At 39.3% G+C, this 20,526-nt stretch overlaps 1 protein-coding gene across 1 annotated transcript in view; it reads left to right on the top strand.

Moving 5' to 3' along the window:
* Positions 1–20,197, top strand: part of gabrb4 (gamma-aminobutyric acid type A receptor subunit beta4) — a 69,010-nt gene extending 48,813 nt beyond the window's left edge. Inside the window, 13 exon segments of the mRNA XM_034683509.1 lie at positions 9,528–9,610; positions 14,865–15,002; positions 16,847–16,999; positions 18,572–18,623; positions 18,625–18,691; positions 18,694–18,781; positions 18,784–18,834; positions 19,452–19,564; positions 19,832–19,952; positions 19,955–20,027; positions 20,029–20,063; positions 20,066–20,116; positions 20,119–20,197. Coding sequence (XP_034539400.1) covers positions 9,528–9,610; positions 14,865–15,002; positions 16,847–16,999; positions 18,572–18,623; positions 18,625–18,691; positions 18,694–18,781; positions 18,784–18,834; positions 19,452–19,564; positions 19,832–19,952; positions 19,955–20,027; positions 20,029–20,063; positions 20,066–20,116; positions 20,119–20,180 — 1,087 coding nt within the window. The 3' untranslated portion in view covers positions 20,181–20,197.
* Positions 20,198–20,526: the final 329 nt, after the last annotated feature.

The raw sequence follows: 20,526 nt of genomic DNA, 5'->3' as shown, positions 1-20,526 counted from the left end.
TAAAAGAAACTGGCAGTGACAAGGTGTAGATCATATGAGCTAATGAAAATATTAATGCGGTAATCAGTATTCACAAACTCTGAATTACAGAAGTGGTGCTGACACAAAAGGAGATATGATGGCAGAAGTTTTCCTTTTACTTTTGATGAGTCTTTGCAAGGTATCGGTAGAGCTTAAATGCAGTCTCCTCCTGCTGAAGGTGTCTGCGCGCTTGTTCTTTACCCTCTCTGACAGTTGTTCTTTTGCCTGACAATGGAGGAGATCACTTTTGGAGAAACATGGCCACTGTAAGGAAGGTGTGAGGATGCATGTATTCGTTATTGCAGGAATTAACATTAGAAGGTACTGTTGGGTCATGCTCTATTTAAGGCCAGCCAGTCGCCTTCTGTCCTGCTCTATTATGGCTTTGAGCAACTCATTTATCCGACAGACAGTTGTCAATAACATTATTAGAAAGAATAATCAATATGTGTAAATACGTATTGAGTATGTGTGAATTATTAAATGTAATTATGACATGGTTTTAAAATGTGTTCTGACCATAAACTGTACATAAAAAGTAGACCTACTCCCTAGTTTCAAAGTGATACAACTGCAGAAATGCCTTCGTTCTGTCATCACAACCCACATTACTTCAAATGACCAGCAGGGGTGACTGCACCAGTTTCAGAAAATAATTGAAAGTGAAAAAAGCCCCTTCTTCTCAGATGATTGAGAAATGATGATTGATGACATCAAATGATTGACAGACCCTTTTTTTAATGTTGAATAGCTAGCTAAAAGTAAACTTCTCTGAAAAAAAGATCCCTTGGACATAAATGCTAGGATAGAGTGTTTGAGAAACATTTATTTGACATGTATTTTAAGTTTCTACTTAAACCCAAGAGTGAAGACTGAAAAAAATATATTACGATAAAATGTGTGAGTTTGACCGGCATGAAAAATAATAAAAAAACAGACAAATAGATAAAACAACAAACAGAGAAGAAAAATATTGTATAGACAAAAAAACTTAAATACACAAATAATGAGAATAAAAAAATACCAGTATTAACAAGACGTTTTGGGCGAGTTAACACAATGTCCATCGTACCACTGTCAGATGCCCTCTACCCATACTTCAAATATAGATATTTAATCAATGTCCATCCAACAGTGTCCACACTGCTTCCTTTCACCGCGCCATTGCCATTCCTCCTGTATTCAGTTCAGAGACCCAACAACCACACCGCAAAGAAAATGTCTCCATATGTTTACAAATACAAACAACTTGTTGTACAATGTATACATTATATAGTCTGGCATTCAACAAAAATGGTCAGCTAGTGCCCAGAAGGTTCCCCTGCGGTGAGTGAAAGCGCAGAAACTTTCCCCATTTATCATTATATTTTCTACCTCATTTATTAGGCTGCAGGGTATTCTCTCAAAAGCTGCCACCTTGCCCAGTTCTGAGATCCATTCCTGAAATGATGGACCTTCTACCGCTTTCCATTTTCTCATTTCATCTGTTTACCAATCATGATACTCGTTTGGATCCAGCTTGCTAGTGGTTTTACAATATGGACAGTATGTTGAGGGTTTCCGAGTATGTAAACATCAGAACAGAACATGTAATCTACCCCTGCAATTTCTGTTTATGTACTCATGGACCTTGGTCCAAAACATCTGTACCTTCGAGCATGAGCACAGTGCATGAACTAAGTCACCCCCCTCCCATTACTGGTTCCGCTTTTATAATGGAGGAGGCAGGCTTGAAGACCTTACTGCAGCCAGTCAACAGAGGGAGCTTTAAAGTTCTGGCTCCACTCAGGGTTAGCTGTCCGGCTGTCCATGGTGTTGTACAGCCTGGGCTGACAAGTTGCTATGGTTAGCTGCCAATTAGGATAGAGACAAACACGATCACTGTTGACTCCAAAAAATCAAGATGGCGACAGCCAAAATGACAAACTGAGAAGAACTCAAACCTCAGAGGGGGGTCTCATAAACCGATGGCTGATGGTTGCTTACTCTATCTTATACAGTCTATGGTTTTGATATAACACTTCACATGTATGTGCCTCAGCCAAATACAGCAGGTGTAAACAGGATCAGCTTTAAGCCAGACTGGAAACCGATCCAGTCTGCACCACCTGATCTGAGTAAACACTCCCAGCTGCACCTCAGCACATCCACCCTCCTAGAAGACTGCCAGGCTGGCCCAAGCATAGAGTACAATGAACCTGTGCCAGAAGAAAATAGCATTACACCTGCATTTGCACCTCTGCTGGCTTTGTGCCTGCATGAAACAGAAAGCTGTGATATTGCTGAGGACACAAGCATTTCTGTAACATCTCATCATGAAGCACAGAGCTTTACTGCTAGCCTCCCACACTGCAGTTATAGTAAAAGGCAGATGGCGTCGAGCCCTTGGATCTGTCCTCACTGTTTTTTCTGCAGCATACAGTAATTAGAAGCAGTGCATAATCTGCATGCCGTGGTGATTCCGGGACCTTTACAAGCCTCCTGTAAGCGTGCAATTAAATCGCTTTGTTCAAATGTTTGACTTTGCCCAAGGGTTGTGTGGACCTTTTTTTTGGAGAAGAAAAGCAGAACAATAAACGCTGCATTCTCCGTTCATTTGAATGTTTCGCCTCTTAAGTTTGACCACTTGAGGTTTTTGTTGCCTTAAATGCATTTTCTTGTGCAGACCGCCTGTTTGAATCCATCCCCAGTGCTACTCTCGAGCACAGTAAAATGCAAACTGTGGACAATCACATTACACACACTGCTGCACCTGGTGCTGCGCTCTCACCTCTCCACTCACTGTGAAATTTGCTGAGACTACTGCTGTTTGTACCTTTTCTTTTAGCCTTTATTTACCTTGATATCTAGTGCTTACAGATACTTAAGTTTGAGCTGAACTTTGTTAATCACCTATTACTACTGTTAACAACAATTTAAGCATTATCTTACTTTCTCTCCATCATTCATGTGCCCTGTTTTATTTTTCGCCATCTTCTGTTCAGCAACAGATCGGAAATCCTTCAGTATATGCACAATTTCTTCTCTGACTACACCCTAATGCACCAGTTTTATGCAACAAGTAGACTTTCACAGTAAGTTCACTTAGGACTATGAAAACAGGTTTGAATCTAACTGTAAAATCAGGCAGTAGTTTAGTTTAGTTCCTGTTATCAGCACTGCACTAACTTTCTATACCACACTCCTCACACGGTCCAGTGACTTGAAAGTACTGAAGTACTTGTATACACTTTTGAGGTTTTTTTTTGCTACTTAATGGGTAGTGATAAGTATTCGTGCAAACCAGGTAGCAACCTCTGGTGTAAAAAAATTAAGCCTTTGCAAAAGTGAAAAACTTTGCGGTTCCTTAAGCGTTAACTTGAGGCTTGCTGCAAAAGTCAAGGAAACCCCATTGGTCCCCTCTTTATATGTGTCAATGTCCATTTTTACTGCAGAATTTAATATTTTAACATTTGAAATAAAAAACTGTTGGGGTCTCAATAGCTAATTTCTCTGTTCATGACATCAGTAAGAGGGCTTGGTCTTTATAACATATTTGTTTTGATTATATTAAGGCAAAGAGACATCATGTCTTTTATGCTGCAGTGTGCGATGCATCTTTTTATATTCTCTGTTTGTTTTGAAGTACTCGAAAAAGAATGTTCTACATTGAATTAAAAAGAAGGCTAGCGCCCCAAATAGTTGATTTTTATATGAGTACTGCCTCTTTCTTTTCTTAAATTATATTTTGGGCTTTTTGCCTTTATTCGATAGGACAGCCAAAGAGAGACAGGAAATGTGGGGAGAGAGCGGTGGAAGACATGCAGGAAATGGTCGCAGCCGGGAATCGAACCGGCGACCACTGCGATGAGGACGGTAGCCTCTGTATGTGGGGTGCTTAGACCGCTAGGCCACCAGCGCCCCGAGTACTACCTCTTTCAAGGCAAATAGCCAGTCACGGTTCAGGCTTAAGGGTGGCCAATTACTTTTCCGAGTGTTTGGGGGTTATGCCACCCCTGGCCATCATCCTTAATGCTCCTCTGGATATCAAAAAAACAAAAACTAATTGTCTGTTTCACCTAAAACTTTCCGATAGTCTACTTTTATCTGTTTAATCTTTTAATCTAGCTTTTAATTTGGAGTAGTTTATTTTAGCCCTGGACTGCATTATTATTATTTATTATTATTATTATTATTTTAATCATCATCATTATCTACACCATTGTTATAAAATGTATTATTTATCTTATTTATTTATTTTGTGTTCATCTGATCTCGTTAACTCTACCTTATTTATAACTTTTCGTTCCACTCTTACTTATTTTATTAATTTTACTGTGTTGATTTTCTTTTTAATTATTTCTTTTTTTTTAATCATGCATTTTATAATTTTACCATTGCTGTTGTTTTCTGACTGTCTGTTTCTCTGTGAAGCACTTTGGGCTACATGTTTTTATGTATGAAAGGTGCTATATAAATAAAGCTGAGTTGAGTTGAGTTGAGTTGCCACTGACATGTTTTTACACTGGATTAAAGCTGATTTTTTCAATTTTAGATTTTGGGCCCCCTTGCCTTTTGGACAGCTGAGAAGGGACAGAAAGTGGGGTGAAAAGCATAGGAGAGGCATGCATCAAAGGGCAGAGGGCAGGAGTCCAACCATTAGGTTGAGGACTGCAGCCTCTGTGTATGGGGTGTCTGCTCCACCAACTGAGTAAACCAGCAGACTATGAATTTTTATGATTATTCTAAATGGATAGTTAGACTCTAGAGGCAGAGGTGTAATGGTGCAATGGTGTAAAGAAGGTTCAAATTCAAATCAAATCTGGAGCCCTGGTCAACTACCTAGAATTAATGATGTTTTGAAAGCCTCGCTTGAATTTTCATTTCAGTAAACTTGAGACGTAGGGGAGATAGATTTTAATCTTGTGTGCTTTTTTTTTCTATTTGGAGACGAGGGCGCCGGCTGGGTCTGAAGACTGCTGAGCACTGCACAAGTTGCAGGACGGTGTCTGGGTGTTGCAAACAAATGAAGTCGCTCAAAACGTCAATAACAGAAGAATGTGTCAGTCGGAAGTGTCCGGTCCGGTGTGAATGATGGAGCAGCTTTTTCTAACTTGCCTGTGAGTTGAGAGGCTGAATCATCGTGAGCGAGCTGACAATCCAGTCTGGTATAGAGCATCAGCTCCTGAGAGCTTTGAGAGCTTTGTTGAGCTCAGCTTTGTCCAGATGGTGCTTTCTCTCTTCCCAGTCCTGTGAATGTGCTCTCTCGTGTTCCTCTGTTTGTGAAAGCGTGGAGTAGTACTATGATCCTCTTTAGTAAGCCAGACACCTCACAGACAGGGATACAGGAGCAGACTGTGTAGGTGTCAAAACTATTGCTCACATATCTGAAAGCCTTGCTTGCGGTCTGTAGTGCAGAGCCTCTGGGATCCACCTCCACAATGCTTTAGTTCTCACGTAATGTTGGCACGATTCATGGTCTGGAGAGCCAAGAGAAGCCTGCGAAATGAGTGGACTGCACTTTCATTGTAGAATTTAAAGTTTCTTTTTCCTCATGCTCTGGGTCTAAACTCTGTCTTCATTACAATGTTTGCAATGTTTTTCTAAAAATAGAGATTAAGCAATCTGTAAAGAAAGTACTTGAAACTTTGGGGTAAGGTTGCATGAAACAGTTGCTTCATTTATTTGGTGCAGTGTACAACAACACACAGCCCTTTTCATTGTTGCTCTAGTGGAACCTGTGACTTCACACCATGGACACATTGGGACACTAAACTTCACTGTACCAGTGCTACATCCTCTTGCTTTTCTTACAGGCGTACAGGAAGAAAATAACTTTCCTCAACAAGTCTGCGAGAGTTCATCACATGGATATGTTACTCACTAAGCCACCCCTTTTGAAAATACTGCTAGGTTGTCGACACTACAGATAGATCAAACCCACAGACAAAGAACAAGGTGAAGCTCTTGGATGGATTTTTTCTCTGACTAAACAACCAATAGAATCTTGGTCTGCTGAGACTCCTGCCATCGACTAACTTTGGTTGAATCTTTGGGGGCAGCCTTTGTCTAGACCTGCTCGTAGTGCATATCATGTTGAACAGTGAAAAGTGAAACAGAGTGCTGAGTGTCCTCCTGCAGTGTCTGCTCAGGTCTGAGGCTGCTGCTGACCCTCTCTGCTGGGGCTCTAACTTGCTGACCTACATCTGCTGACATTTCCAAATCCCAGCTCCTCGCCGTGAGCCATCCCAACACGTGCCTGTTCACTGATGATTCTTTCCTCACTTGTTAACTGTCACATATAAAGTCCATTTTATTCATAGTACGTTTTTGCCCCCCTCTCTCCCTCTCTGCCTGCCAAGGGGTAAAGCATTAATTTCTCTCCAGTACTCAGAGCTGCTGCCTCTGCAGGACTTTCACTGCTTCACTGTGCTCGCAGGGGTTTGTCTTTTAGGAGCAGTAACTGTGTGCTGACAGGAGAAGTCTTGTCCCGTTTGTGTTCACACAGGACCTCGCTTCAGCTCGAGGTTTCAGGCAGAGCTCTCTGGGGTTTCTCCTTGTTGTGTTGTTCTGTTTTATAAACCCTGCACAGTGAGATGCAACTTTGACATATTAGGGGTTAGGGTTAGCCTCATTTTAAATTATTATGTCAGTCACATTTCTAAATAAATGCAAAGGACATTTAATCTTAAATAGATCTGATTTTACCAATGCAGGCATTTAAGATCATCTAGATTTAATTCCAAAATTGTATCAATACACAGCTGCTCTACAGATGCACTTACTTGTCCCTGTCAGGATAGGAATCGGTCAACTTTTCCATCACGAGTGTGGATGTTGGTTGAAATAGACATGCCTGTGCACTACTCAGGGTTTTTCAACATTTGAATTATAACCTGATGAAAGTGTTTGAGTTTCTGTGGGTTAATTCTTAAATACTAACTGTAAGATGATTTTGTGACCTTTGAATTAATCTGATTAATCAGCAAACCTAACTGCATGGTATACAAACTGTAAAACATGGAATTCATGGTGACAGTACCTTCTTTTCTCTTCCATGCTTTTTTTAAACAATATTTCATGTAGAAAACTTTGTCTAAGGAGTTTTAAATTCATAAAACTATCAGTTATGATATTACGGATATGAAAAGATGACTTATAAAGGAAAAAGGTCCTCCCACCATGCTTGACCAACCCAGATAACCCACTTAGTGCCCAGATGGTTGTTTGAATATAAGGTCTAAAATGTTCCCACTGAGATAAAAAATCACTGGGAGTAAACACCAGTAAGGCAGGAAGTCAACAAAACTGCTTATGTTCACCAATGTTTTTTATTCTATTAGTATGAAATAGCATCACCTAGATGAATATGACTGAAAGCCCCTGTGAGGAGTCAACAGTGGTGTCTCTTTATGACAAAGCAACTAGACCATCAACAACAAGACCTTCTACTTTTAATATCTGAAACAGATATGAGGGGGTTGTTGGTAGACAAGACCATTTACATCATGCTGCAGAAACATGCTCTATCACAGTAAATATTCATAATGAGTGATGTATGTCAGGGTTAAAAGCAGAGAGTGTTTTAATTACGCATATACATGACAAAATCAGCAGGAGGTGCCACTTTGTTCATACGGGACACGAAAACACACCCTTTACAGTTCCTCACAAGAGATTTAAATCTAAATAAACATATTACATTACCTCAAACATGAATAAGACTTCTGCATGAGTCACATCGGATAGATTTATCCTCAATTTTTGCTTTTCAACAAAGAAGACAACAACTCCCATGATACCTTGCTACTTAACAGTGTCATCATACATATTTTGTAACTCTTCTCAAAGGGAACCCCTGCAGCAGAGTAAATAAAAACACAGTTTAAATGGCATGTGGATGGTTTAGCATGGAAACATGGAAATGAGAAAAGAAGCAGGAGAGGTGGAATATTGTTTAAAAAACACTCAATCCTTATCATCAATTATGTCACAGAAGATGTTTTCAAAATATCTCAATTATTTGAGTAAAACAGACAAAAGCCTAACTCATGAGAATCATTAAAGAAAAGATGTTCCTTTTTCTTTTTTCCTGTGAGTCTAGATAATGATGGCCAACTGACCTTCCTGTAAATGTAATTAGGCTGATGTTATCTCCCCCAGTGTGTGAGCTGTAGTCCTGCTGCACACAGCCGAGCAACACAGTGAGACAGCGGGGAGGTGGAGCAGAGTCGAGCACAACACAATGCAGTTTGAGCAGCTTAGTGCTTGTGCAGCAGAATGCAGCTCAGTGTCACTGTGAATAATAAATAAAAAACCTGTCACATATTTTGTTTATGTATTATTTTCTTTACCCTTCTGGTGCCTTCTGCTATCATACACCCAGAGGGCCCCACATGTGTTCATCTGGCCCAATCAACTTCAGCACAATCATTTTGTTTTCCAATTACCTGATGACAGCACACTGTTCACCCACCATGACCAATTTACAAAAGTCCCTGTTCCAGCAATATATTCCCAATGCAAACAGCTTTTTATTACCCACTGTATTACTAATTCCAGGTACTGTAGATGGGCGTGCATGTTTGCCTGCTGCATTAGTGTAAAGCACACACTGTAGCAGCATCGATGGCTTTGACTTAAACCTGATTAATAATGCATCCAAAATGTGAAACATGCTTTAAAGGGTAAAACTTTATATCCCCCCATCATGCGCTAACATGCACACAGAGACACACACTGTCTACATCAAACCTCCCCTCTGAACGTGCTGCTGGCTTCTGACACACAGATGATGAGCTGGAAATTAATTTTCTATTTCATTTACACAGGAGGGCAGTAAGTGTGTGATGAACACACAGCAGCTGGTATGAACAGCAGAGATGTAATTACTGAAATGTGCTGCACCGGTAAATATTTCAGTTGAATGCCAAAGACCCCTTCACATGTAATTTGTAGCTGTGGCTGTTTTTTTTCCTGGGCTGCTGGATTTATTGACAATCATAAACTGCTATGCATACATCTTTTCTAAAACTACCTGGCAGAAACTCATAGTCAGAACGAACTGTAAATAACAGGCACTGACGAAACTGCAGATGCTGAGCAGTTAGTAATACACATAAAATACAATGCTGCACACGGGATCATAAAAATGAATCATGTTTAAGAGTCTCTGGAAAAAAAAGTTGGAAAAATTGTTGAAAAAAAAAAAACAAAACAACAAATGATCCTTTCAACATAAGATTGTGATGGTTGGACTTTATATGTGACAGTTAACAAATGATGCTTCAAGAGATTAAGGAACATGCAATTGATTGAACTTCTGCAGCGTAGAATCAATGTTACTACAAAATTCACTTGAGGAAAGAGGAGTGGGTAGTGTCAGTGTTGTCACACACGACCTCTCTTGCGCTTTTAACCTTTATATGTGGAAACAGTTAAGCCCCTCTAAAATTGTTTGGGTTTTTGCTTTCCACGTCTTTATGATTTCACTTGCTGTAAAATGTGACTCTGTGTTTTCTCCTCAGAATAACCACCACTGCTGCTTGCATGATGGATCTGAGGAGATACCCTCTTGATGAACAGAACTGCACCCTGGAAATTGAAAGCTGTGAGTAATACATAAACACCAGCATGACACAAAAGCATGATGCTGCCACGAGATTATCACAATAGAACAATTGAAAGATTTTACAGAACAGTATAACATATGTACGACACTTTAACATTAGAAGTTAAAGGACCAATGTCTATAGAAAAAAAACACACAAGTAAAAAGAAGAAATAGTTATACAAAAGACTCAATTATAATATTAATTTATGTGTGTGGAAACATACTTCATGCCCCCCCTGCATAATGTTGTGCTCCCCTCTGGCCACCTCACTTGAAGAAGTCTGGACATGCCCCTGGGAGCAGAAATAGGAAGTCATACTTTCAAACACATACAAATGCAAATTTTTTGAATGCCTTAAAGGTGTTCTCACATGGAAATAGTGACTGTCTTAAAACGGTTGCAGTGAAATCACACATTACAATTCTCTCATGGTAAATATATCTGTGTGCAATAATTTATTTAGTAGAGTCATTACAGATACACTTCCCATCTTCGACCATGGGTGCATTGCAAAGCTCTTAACTTCAGTCTACCGGAAGTAGTTACTGACCCGCCATATTAAGTGGCATCCCAAAGCTCTTATCTCTGCTAGAGAGAGAGAGAGGAGAGAGAGAGAGAGGAGAGAGGAGAGAGGAGACTGATCGGAGGAGCGATAATCGAGGAAACACGAGAGCAAACTTGCAAACAAAAAAGCTGAAGTCTTTTCTCTGACAGACACGGCCCCTAATCAAATATCGCTCACTGATTGGACGCTACAGCGGCTCGGACTTCTCTGAAACTTCTCAACTCCTGAGTTTAATAATAGAAATAAGGCAGACCTTAAATCAGAATCAGAATCAGAATCAGAAATACTTTATTTATCCAAGGGAGGGAAATTCAGTTATTACAGTTGCTCTATACACAATAAGTTATACAAATACAATAATAAGGTATGTAGAAAATATGGTTGAAGTCCCCGGAGATCAGGAAGAGGGCACTCTGGTGGTATGTCTGGAGTCTGGCTATGGCTGCGTTGAGAACGTTGGACACTGTAGTCGTCCGGTTGGCAGAGGGGGGATCTAAACAGCTACCAGTATGACATGTGAGATCAACCTGTGCAGATAATATGGTCGGAGGCCCACAGCGCTCTCGGTACTATCACGGTCCACCCGGACAGTCAAGAAGCCGTCAATGGAGACATTGTGGCTGGGATTATCCAGATGTAGCCCATTTCTGTGAAGCACACCATGCAACGTTCGCGAAACTCCGTCTGACTCCTGGCTAGTCCTGTTAGCTCGTCCATCTCATTAGCCAGAGATCTCACGTTGCCCATGATGAGAGAGGACACACGGCTTCTGTCTCCTCTCCATAAACCTCCGTTTTCTTTTTCCAGCTCTCCTCCTCGTAGCTTTATGAAACAGTCGCTAAGGGTGCCCTGAGACAGATCATAAACATACGTCGGTTTCTAAACAGTCGGTGTGTGATGAGCTGAGATTGAAAAGTGTTTGATGTGAGTTTTAAACACAAAATACAGAACGCAAAATCATAATTCAATATAACAGAGGATGGATTATGTTATATCTGATTGTTTTTGTCAGATTCACTGACTAAGGAAATATAGTCTAATATCATAGATAGAATATATTCATGATCAGTTATTTCTCCTGTTAGTTTCCACCATTGTTCTCGTTTTCATCATGAGGAGAATCTGACAGTAAAGTTTGTCTGTTAGTAACAACACTTGTTATATTTCCTGTTAGGTTAATAAAGTTTCATATAAGGCTGATCATTAATGCGCACAGGCTTTGAAAAGAGTTGCATGATTTATATTTTCCCCTAAAGTAATAAATTTAATAATGAGGCATTTTAAAGGTAAATCGACCGTCATGCTTCAGGACAGAATAAACAGAGAGCAGATTCTCTTTTTCTGCAGGTGTGTGTTAAACAGGTAAAGCACAGAGACAGAACTCTGTTGCTGTTTATATTTATCAGAGTTATTACAGTGAACATGTGTGCAGACGCAAACAGCTGTTAAAGCTATCATCACAAACCGACGTCACTTCACGTGATGCTCCGGAGGAAAGGTCTCATTTCTCTTAATACAAGTCTCCTAGCTTCCTCTCCTCTCGTTTCATTTTCCTGCATCTCTGGTGTGAGTGAACAACGCAAGGATGGAAGTTTAGAGCTTTGAGATGCACCCCATGTGTGGTGTTTCTCTGATGTGTTGCCTCTGAAGGTGATGGCTGCCATTAGAAATAAAGGTGACATCACAGAGCTTCATTGATTACTGTTTCCTCAGAGTGACAGATGGACAGGGCACCACTGCAGGCTCAAGGCAAAATGATGACTTTCATAAGAGGACCTCGGCTGACCCTTAGTGTGACCTCAAACATCTAAATTACATAAGTGTCCTGCAGCTCTTGAGTAAATGTAGTTTGATATTAGCTCACATCCACTGTAATCACATTAATGAACATTTGCACATGGGACACATAGCTAGTGACTAATAGGAAGAAATAATGAGTTATTGGTGAAGTGCCATTAAGCACCTGATTCAGGAATGACTCATGAAGGAGCTGATCAGTTTGTAGATATATTTGGATTTTCAGTTGTAAAATTCAAATGTACCATATCCATATAAGTTGCATTATTCCAAGACAGTCTGGCTGTAGACCTCCACTGTCAGGCCCCCACCTCTGACCACTGTCAGGACTGGAAATATTTGCAAAAAAATTCTAAACAAAATCGGGTAGCAATTCCGATTTAGTGTTCCAATAAATTTACTCTACTAAAGTAAAATGCTCTAGCCCCGAAAGTGCATGCAATGTATTTAAAAGAAAAGCATTGGTTAGTCACTTCCAGAAAGCATTTCACTCATTTATACTGATTTAATGGAATACTAATTATCAAATCTTATTTTTAACTCTTTGAATGTACTACATTTTGGGCTGAAATCTATGTATATAAAAGTTAATTCATATTCATTTTATACTCTTACTCCTCACCATCATCCATAATCCCACCACATCTGGTCCATGCATAAATTGTATTACAACATTTTCTGGTCCTTATGTTTGTGAAGTTGAGACAATATATTCCAAATACTCTTCATATTTAGTGTTGCCCTTCTGTAAAGTCAGTTTATCAAGAGAGATACAAAAAAAGAGGACAAACTTGAAGCAGTAGATGCAAAGCTTTATTTATATGACACATTTCAGCAGCAAAGCAATTCACAGTGCGCCACACAAGACATCAGAAGCATCATGATAAAGGCAAGATGTGATACATAATAAGAGGGAATTCAGAATTATTTAAAAAAGACATTAACAAAGCTAGAGAAGATCAAATAAAAACAGCTATGGTCAAAGCTAAAATATCTATAGACAGTCATAAATATGTAAGTAACGTTACACTGCAGAGGCTGAGGTACCCCCTTCATAACTCATATGTGGTAAGATCATTATGAGTTGAAAAAAGATGTGAAAAAGTTGTATGAATTGGTATTTAGATTCTGTAGAGGAAATCCTTGTCTGTGAAGTCATCTCAGAAAAGGTATAAACACACATAAACAAGAGGAAATAAATGAGGCTTCACATTTTACTACACAATATCTCATAATTTCATTGTTTTACGTGTCTCCTTTTTTTTCTCCAAATGCTTCAATTTAGATAAATCAATATCCAGGAGAAAATGTGCTGGTGCTGTAATTAAAAATTGTATTTGCTTGATCATTTTCATTGACCACAACATCAATCACCCCAACATGCTCGATACAGCAGATATTTGCAGTTCTTGTTCTTCGGGATAAAAGTGCCGAGTGTTTACCCTCGGGGACATCAGCAGGCAATGAAATATGGATATACCACGAATTAAAAAGTTGCAGGAATATCTGCTGTTTGTGCTCTGCACTGGTGGGGCTCATGCACATGAAGTGTCAGTTTGATCGATTAGGCCAGCAGTTGTTTCAATTTCATGGACAATGTCACATTTGCTTACCCTATAACCTCGGAGAGAGATTTAATGGTAATGAATCCCAGTCCTTTAGTGAGTTTAATGCCATCCAGGTCTGGATGTGGGGTAGTAGGATGTGAAATGTAGTAACACTTCCCGCACTGAGGAATGGCTCTGCAGTGAATGCATACTGCCCTATTGACATAATCTACTGCTGTGGTCATTTTCAATTGCCCTGCTGGTGGAGAATGTGTGGGAGCGCTGTGGAAAGTGACACGTGTTAATAGATATTCATGCAGGTATTAATGCATACAGGGATATAGCTGCATAGGAGATGGACAGTGGGGCATGTGATTGCAGGCCAAATGACTTAGCAGGTATCAGTCAGAGGCTGGAATTCTCTTTCACTGAAAGAGGATGTTTTGTTTGAGTCCCGTCATACAAGCAGCTGTAGAAAACACAACAATTTCTTAACTGGATTGAGTGGAAGTAAGTGTATTATAAATTTAGTTATGTTTTAATTATTTCAGGACACAAAGTTACCTACTTTGCATGAAGAGCAGGTCTAGACTATACTCTTTATGTTTTCCTTAGAGAGCCAACATGAATACAAAAGCATTTGTGCAACAGTTGTATGAAAAAAACTTCCTCTGGAGAGGCAGAAACTCAAACAGAGCCAGTTTCATGGTGAAGAACCAACTGCCACGACTAAATGAGCTGAGAAGGTGTGATAGAAGGATGTATAGAGACATCTTATTTTCCTTTCATGGTTTAATATTTCATTTTTTTATTATCTTAGTAATTTGTTTTATTTTATGTATTTATTAATTTTAAGTATAGCATCTTGTTTCTTTTAATGGTTTCATATTTTAGTGTTTTATTATCTTAGAAATGTATTTTATTTTGGTGATTTTAATTTCTTGTGTTGAGTTTTAACATCTTATTTTACCTCCAGTGTTTCCTCATTAAGATATCATGAGAGCGTTTCCTCAGTTCATTCAGCAAATATTTTTTTATTATTTTGTATTTATTTATTCAAGTTGTATTGTTTTTATTATCATTGTTGCATATATTGTGTTCTTCACTTTAGGATTGTGGGTGGATTTTGGGGTCGTGGCTGGGTTGGGATTAGGGGGGGGTTTGTACAGCACTTTGTGTTACAATATCATTGTATGAAAAGCGCTTTATAAATAAAGTCTGATTGCTTGATTGATTGATTGATCATCCACACTCTTATCATGGTGAACTTTAATGCTCACCACACCAACTCTCAACATGTTCTCTCTCTCTCCTCTGAATTTTCCTCTGACTTCTACACAGATGGATACACCACAGATGACATCAAATTCTTCTGGCAAGGAGGAGACAGTGCGGTGACGGGTGTGGACAAGCTAGAGTTACCTCAGTTCTCCATCGTAGATATCCGCCTGGTGTCCAGGGAGGTCAGGTTCACTACAGGTGAGGCTGTTTTCAATATAATCAAGCAGAAGGTGATGATTCTTACCTGCTCCCTGAACACCTGTGTCATTGTGAGCGGGAGCATCACACATCATTGTTACTGCAGGGACAGTGATTATATCCAAGTCATTTAGAACTTTCCTATTTTTTGTGGTCATTTCTACATATTTGTATTTCATGAAAAGACTCCCAAAACAGTAAGTGCAACTGAAATACCAATTATTCATTCATAACAAATGTCCCCTTGAATACTCTGTATTCAGTGTTCCTTTTTATTACTTCCTACCTCTACCTCATGGCATGTCATACAAACTGATTCAGTTTTTACTTGTTAAACATATGAAGTTTTTCTTGATTCAACTATTAAAAAGAACAAAGATGCACTCCCATACACATAATTGAAAATACAAATAAAATAAATATACAGTTTGTTTTTGTACAGTAATTTTTCATTTTACCACAAGAAACAGCCCCAACATTGAGATAAGATGTATCACTTTGACCATGGGGAGCATCAGAATCAACACAAACTGACAGCTGCTCACATGAGCTTTAATTTTTTGCCAGGCTGTAAATAAGTGCATTTTGAAAATGTCTGATAAGCATTTGGATATTCCTCCCAAAAACTGTTTTTTAAGAGCCCTGACATCTAAAAAGAAAAAAAGAGCATAACAAAACTGTTTAAATGCATGCAGTACTTTAGAAAGTTGATCCATATTTTACATTCTAAGTATGGGCATACTGTTTGTATAACTGAGAGTTCATGGTCAATAGTATGGTTTTACTGCTACTATTTCAATATCAGTGTAAATCTGTCACTAGTCTTAATCCAGATGATCTACTCAAGATAAAAAAGCTAGCTGCTCTAAAAGTCAAATTTAGGTGTCATCCTCATGTTTGAGTTTAGTGAAATCTGTCTACAGTTGTTGCTGGCATTAATCTGGATGTACTCTGGTGATCTAAGGCATTTGTCCCACTCTTGATGAAGTATGTTTGCTAAGGTATTGATTCATTAAAAGATTTAGAGCAACCTGGAGATGATGAGGTCATTCATCATTGTGTGTGCCCCATAGCAAATAGCCTTTTAGATTAAAACCATCACGCTTATCTGAAGCCTTTTCTCTTTGGTGATACGGTGGAAATAAAACTGTAGATAGAAAACAGAGTAGAACTTTACTAAATTTAGAGCAATTTGTATTGTTTCCAACCTCACAATATCCAGCTCTATCTGACGTGGAGAGATCCCCCCTTGATGTTTATATTGCTTTTTGCATCAGCATTTTATTGTTGTGCTTGTTTAAATTAAAGTGCAGTCAAAAGAGCAATTAATGCCTTGGCACAGCCAGCTCATATTCCCCTGCAAACTGTGCAATGGAATGACTTACCACCTCTGCAATCACACACTGTATATTTTCCTTCCTCTTTGAGAGTAAAAGCATGCGATGCAATTACGCACCTCTAACATGCCCTTTTGGTTATGTTTAGAGGACGAGAGAGTGCGAAAGAAAAGCAGAGTAGCTCTGTGACAATCCTCAGAGGGACGCTGGAGCTGCCTGCTGAGATAGGGGGTTGCAGAAAAATCTGCCGTGTTTGCGACTTTCTGCCATGTTTAATTGGAATCGAACTTGTCCCTGGAAAGGAATCCATCGCTTTGGGGAAATTAAGTGCTCCATCTGAACAAATGGAGAAATGACTACCCTGCGCGTTGTCAAAGTGCAGACTTTGGAAGTCTTAAGTTGTGCCAACGTTTCCCCCTTCTCTCCTTTTTTTTAATCCACTGATGTGATTTCACTCTGCCCTGCTCCTTTTCATACAATCACTCCATCCTTTTTGTCACCTAACAGGTTCATATCCAAGGCTTTCGCTGAGTTTCAGGATTAAGAGGAACATTGGATATTTCATCCTGCAGACATACATGCCCTCCATCTTGATCACCATCCTCTCCTGGGTCTCCTTCTGGATCAATTACGATGCCTCTGCAGCTCGGGTGGCCCTGGGTAAGTCACAGCCACTGCTGCATTATTAAACTTCTACCTGTCTTCATTGAAATCCACCAACAGTCACAGGAGCCAGCCACATGTGGCTGTCACATGTTCAATCATGTTATTTACATAATCTACATCTATATGAAACTACCTGCTTTACTGATGAAAATACTGTTTGCAACAATAACATTGCCGAAAGCTAGAAGCTACTTCAGTCATATCCAGCCTCTTATTACTCTCACATGGACTGCACACAAACTCGGGTGTAGAGATGTAAAGTACCTGTTAGCATGACTAAGCCTGAGATACATGGTTACTTCTTTTCTGACATACTCCTTGCATTTTTTGAGTACAGAATTTGTACATTTGCCTCATGCTTTGACACAGAATAATTTATTTCTGACAGGAGAACTACAAATATGAAATATGACTGGATGAAACAGTAGTAAAATTCCAAAATGCTCCTGATCTGTCATTGCATCTATAGAAATAATCAAATATAGTTATATATAATAGTTATGGACTGCGACATGGATTGTTTGAGTTGTTACAGGTAACAAATAATAGCCTGCTTCTGATAACCAATACCAATAAGGTTGCTGATTTTCTTTTCTTTCAAAATGTATAGTTTATATTAGCAATTCAATTGATATGTACACTTTAAACTGGAGTATTCCTGTGCATGCAAAATGTCTTTTTCATGTCGAAGTTTTCATCAAGCCACTGAACCATCAAACTATGCACACTCACTGGACGTCAGAAGTCCATTTGTTGGTGGTAAAACTTATGTCACTGACTTTGTCGTGTAGCGATTACTTCATACAGGGCAAGTAGTTATATATCTGCAAAGTGTGGTGACTCATGAGATTGTTCAAAATATGACATTAGCTTGTGAGATCCTTGATCTTCTACCAAAAGCGTGTGTCATCAAGTGCTGTATATTCAGTGATTTTGTCATTAACTGTGCTAGCTTTTGGTTTTCTCTGGTGAACATGGATCAGTTCTCAAATCAGCCAGTGCTGTGTTGTATTTCTTGAACCAATCATCGTTTTCAGGTGACTGAAAAGATTTGTTATGTTAAAACTTTAGGAATTTTTCCTCTCCTCAAAATAATTGCAGCTGATGCTTCATAATGTGTATTCTGTTATCCTCCTCTGAAACAGAAAAAACATCCACAACAGTGACGCCATTTTGAAAATTCTCCTTTTGGGTTTCTCTTTTTTTTTCTTCATGTCACTGTGATTACTTACAAGTGATTATTTTGGACAGCTCTTTTCAGAGTATGTTGCAGAGATTTTTTTTGTATTGATCAATTTTGTAGATAAAATACAAAATGAGATGACGCAAACTCAACTCATCAGCAGCAGAACGAAATGGCTAGAAATGGAGTTGGGTGTATGTGCTCTGGGGATCATTTTTTTCTTTTAATGGCAAAACACGTACAGTCCAGGTTTTTTTACTTACAAAAGTAACTGATCCTTCTTCCAAGCCCAAACTACTGTACTGTTGCTCTCTGTTAGTAATATTTTGGGTGAAACATAACTCCTGAATTATTTGTCTCTCTCTCTGTGCTGTTGTGCTCAGGTGTGACTACGGTGCTCACCATGACAACTATTAACCCCACCTTAGGGAGACTCTCCCAAGATCCCGTATGTGAAAGCCATTGATGTCTACCTCATGGGCTGTTTTGTGTTTGTGTTCCTGGCCTGGCCCTGCTCGAATATGCCTTTGTAAATTACGTGTTCTTTGGCCGGGGTCCTGCGCAACAGAAGAAACTCAGCGATCGGCTGAACAAGTCAACAACGAGCGCACGAGATACGAAGAGAAGCGCCTGAGGGAACAGGTTTGTATTCTCATCTGCTACTGTTTTTTTTTTTTAACCCGACTTCTGTGTCAGTCAGAGTTCAAGTACAATACAACTATAAGATTTGAATCCATTTTCATTTATCCAAAGACACATACAGTGCACAGTATTCCCTGAAGTAATCTTCCAGGAGCATACAAATGCCACCACAGCCCAATAGCATTCACAGACCATCATCCATTGCTTCCCCCCCCTCAAGCACTGACTGCCTCTTATCGAGCAGAGCCTTTTGCATTGAGATAATGATTCATGTAGCTCAACAGTGGTGTTAACATTCTCATTTCTTATTTAGGTTGTCGTGTATTCTGTGGGCTTCATTCACTCTCAGTCTGCTACCTTTGTGCGGAACATATATTTGAACTGGACAAAATATAAAACCACAGAGTAAGAAAGCTTAAAGTAACGGTGTAATGTTGAAACGCTCAGACTGAATGAAGCCACTCCTTGTGTTTTCTGTGTGTGAATACTAAATGCTTTTTCAGACTTGTACCTGTTTACTCTGTGTCTAATACTTTGTGTGATCTTTGGAAATTTGTGGTAATTTACCAGGATTTTTAGAGCCGTTTTAATGTTCTCTTCATTTTTCTTTCACATTGCAAGACTCCATTTCGCCCGTTTCAAACCACACCTTCAGGTCATATACACAGAGAAGAAATCTGTATCTCGAGGAACAAAGAAAAGTTGGGTACATGTATTTAGAAATCATCTCGACTGTAGGCCAGCCTTCACAGTAAAAGTCAGATAATTAAAGCTCTATGTCACCTTTTTGCACTAATAGTTGTCTCTTTAAACTTTGCTAACTATTTCTGTTGCATGCTAAAAATTATGTTCCATATCATCCCTACATTTTGCTTTAGCTTTACAGCTTTAGGGATGGGAGGCGGGGTTAACTTAAGTAGAGAGAAAGGAGGGGATTTGGGGCTAATTTGGCAACACTTCCTCTCGCTGACTCTCGCTATCCTTCCCCGCTCTCCTCTCAGGTGGATGCATATGGAAACATCCTCCTCACCACGCTGGAGATGAACAACGAAGTGATGCCTTCTGACGTTGGGGACAGTGTCAGTGACTCTCGGAATTCCGTCATGTCCTTCGACAGCTCCGGGTCCAATTCAGGAAGCCCATGGCGCCCCGGGACGGCTTCAGCCACCACTCGCTGGATCGCAGTGCCAGAGGAGCCGGCCAACTGTCGACTACGGCGACGCTCCTCCAAGCTCAATTGAAAATCCCAAACCTGTCAGATGTTAGCACCATTGACAAGTGGTCCCGGTCATTTTCCCCATCACCTTTGGATTTTTCAACCTAATCTACTGGTTGTACTATGTGAATTGATGTGCATCCCACTAGGAATCATGGGCCATATTTTGAGAGCACATTAAATTGGCTTTGATACAGTTCCTAAAATATGTATACACATATACAAGTTGAACATATGTATATGCATATTTCTATATATTATATTTATAATACATAGGCTTGATACATTTCCTAAATAGTATACATATACAAGTTGAACATATGTATGCATATTTCTATATATTATATTTATATATACACATGTGAAACCTGAAGGACCTTTCTGCTGTACAAAGTATTAATAGGATGACTTGAATGTTTAAGAATAATTGTGAGAGAAGAATTTCAAGGCTTTGAGTTTCATTTTGCTCCTGAAAGAAAC

Source organism: Notolabrus celidotus, chromosome 5 (genome assembly GCF_009762535.1).
Source record: "Notolabrus celidotus isolate fNotCel1 chromosome 5, fNotCel1.pri, whole genome shotgun sequence".
Classification (NCBI taxonomy): Eukaryota; Metazoa; Chordata; class Actinopteri; order Labriformes; family Labridae; genus Notolabrus; species Notolabrus celidotus.
This window is presented reverse-complemented; position numbering and strand designations above follow the sequence as displayed.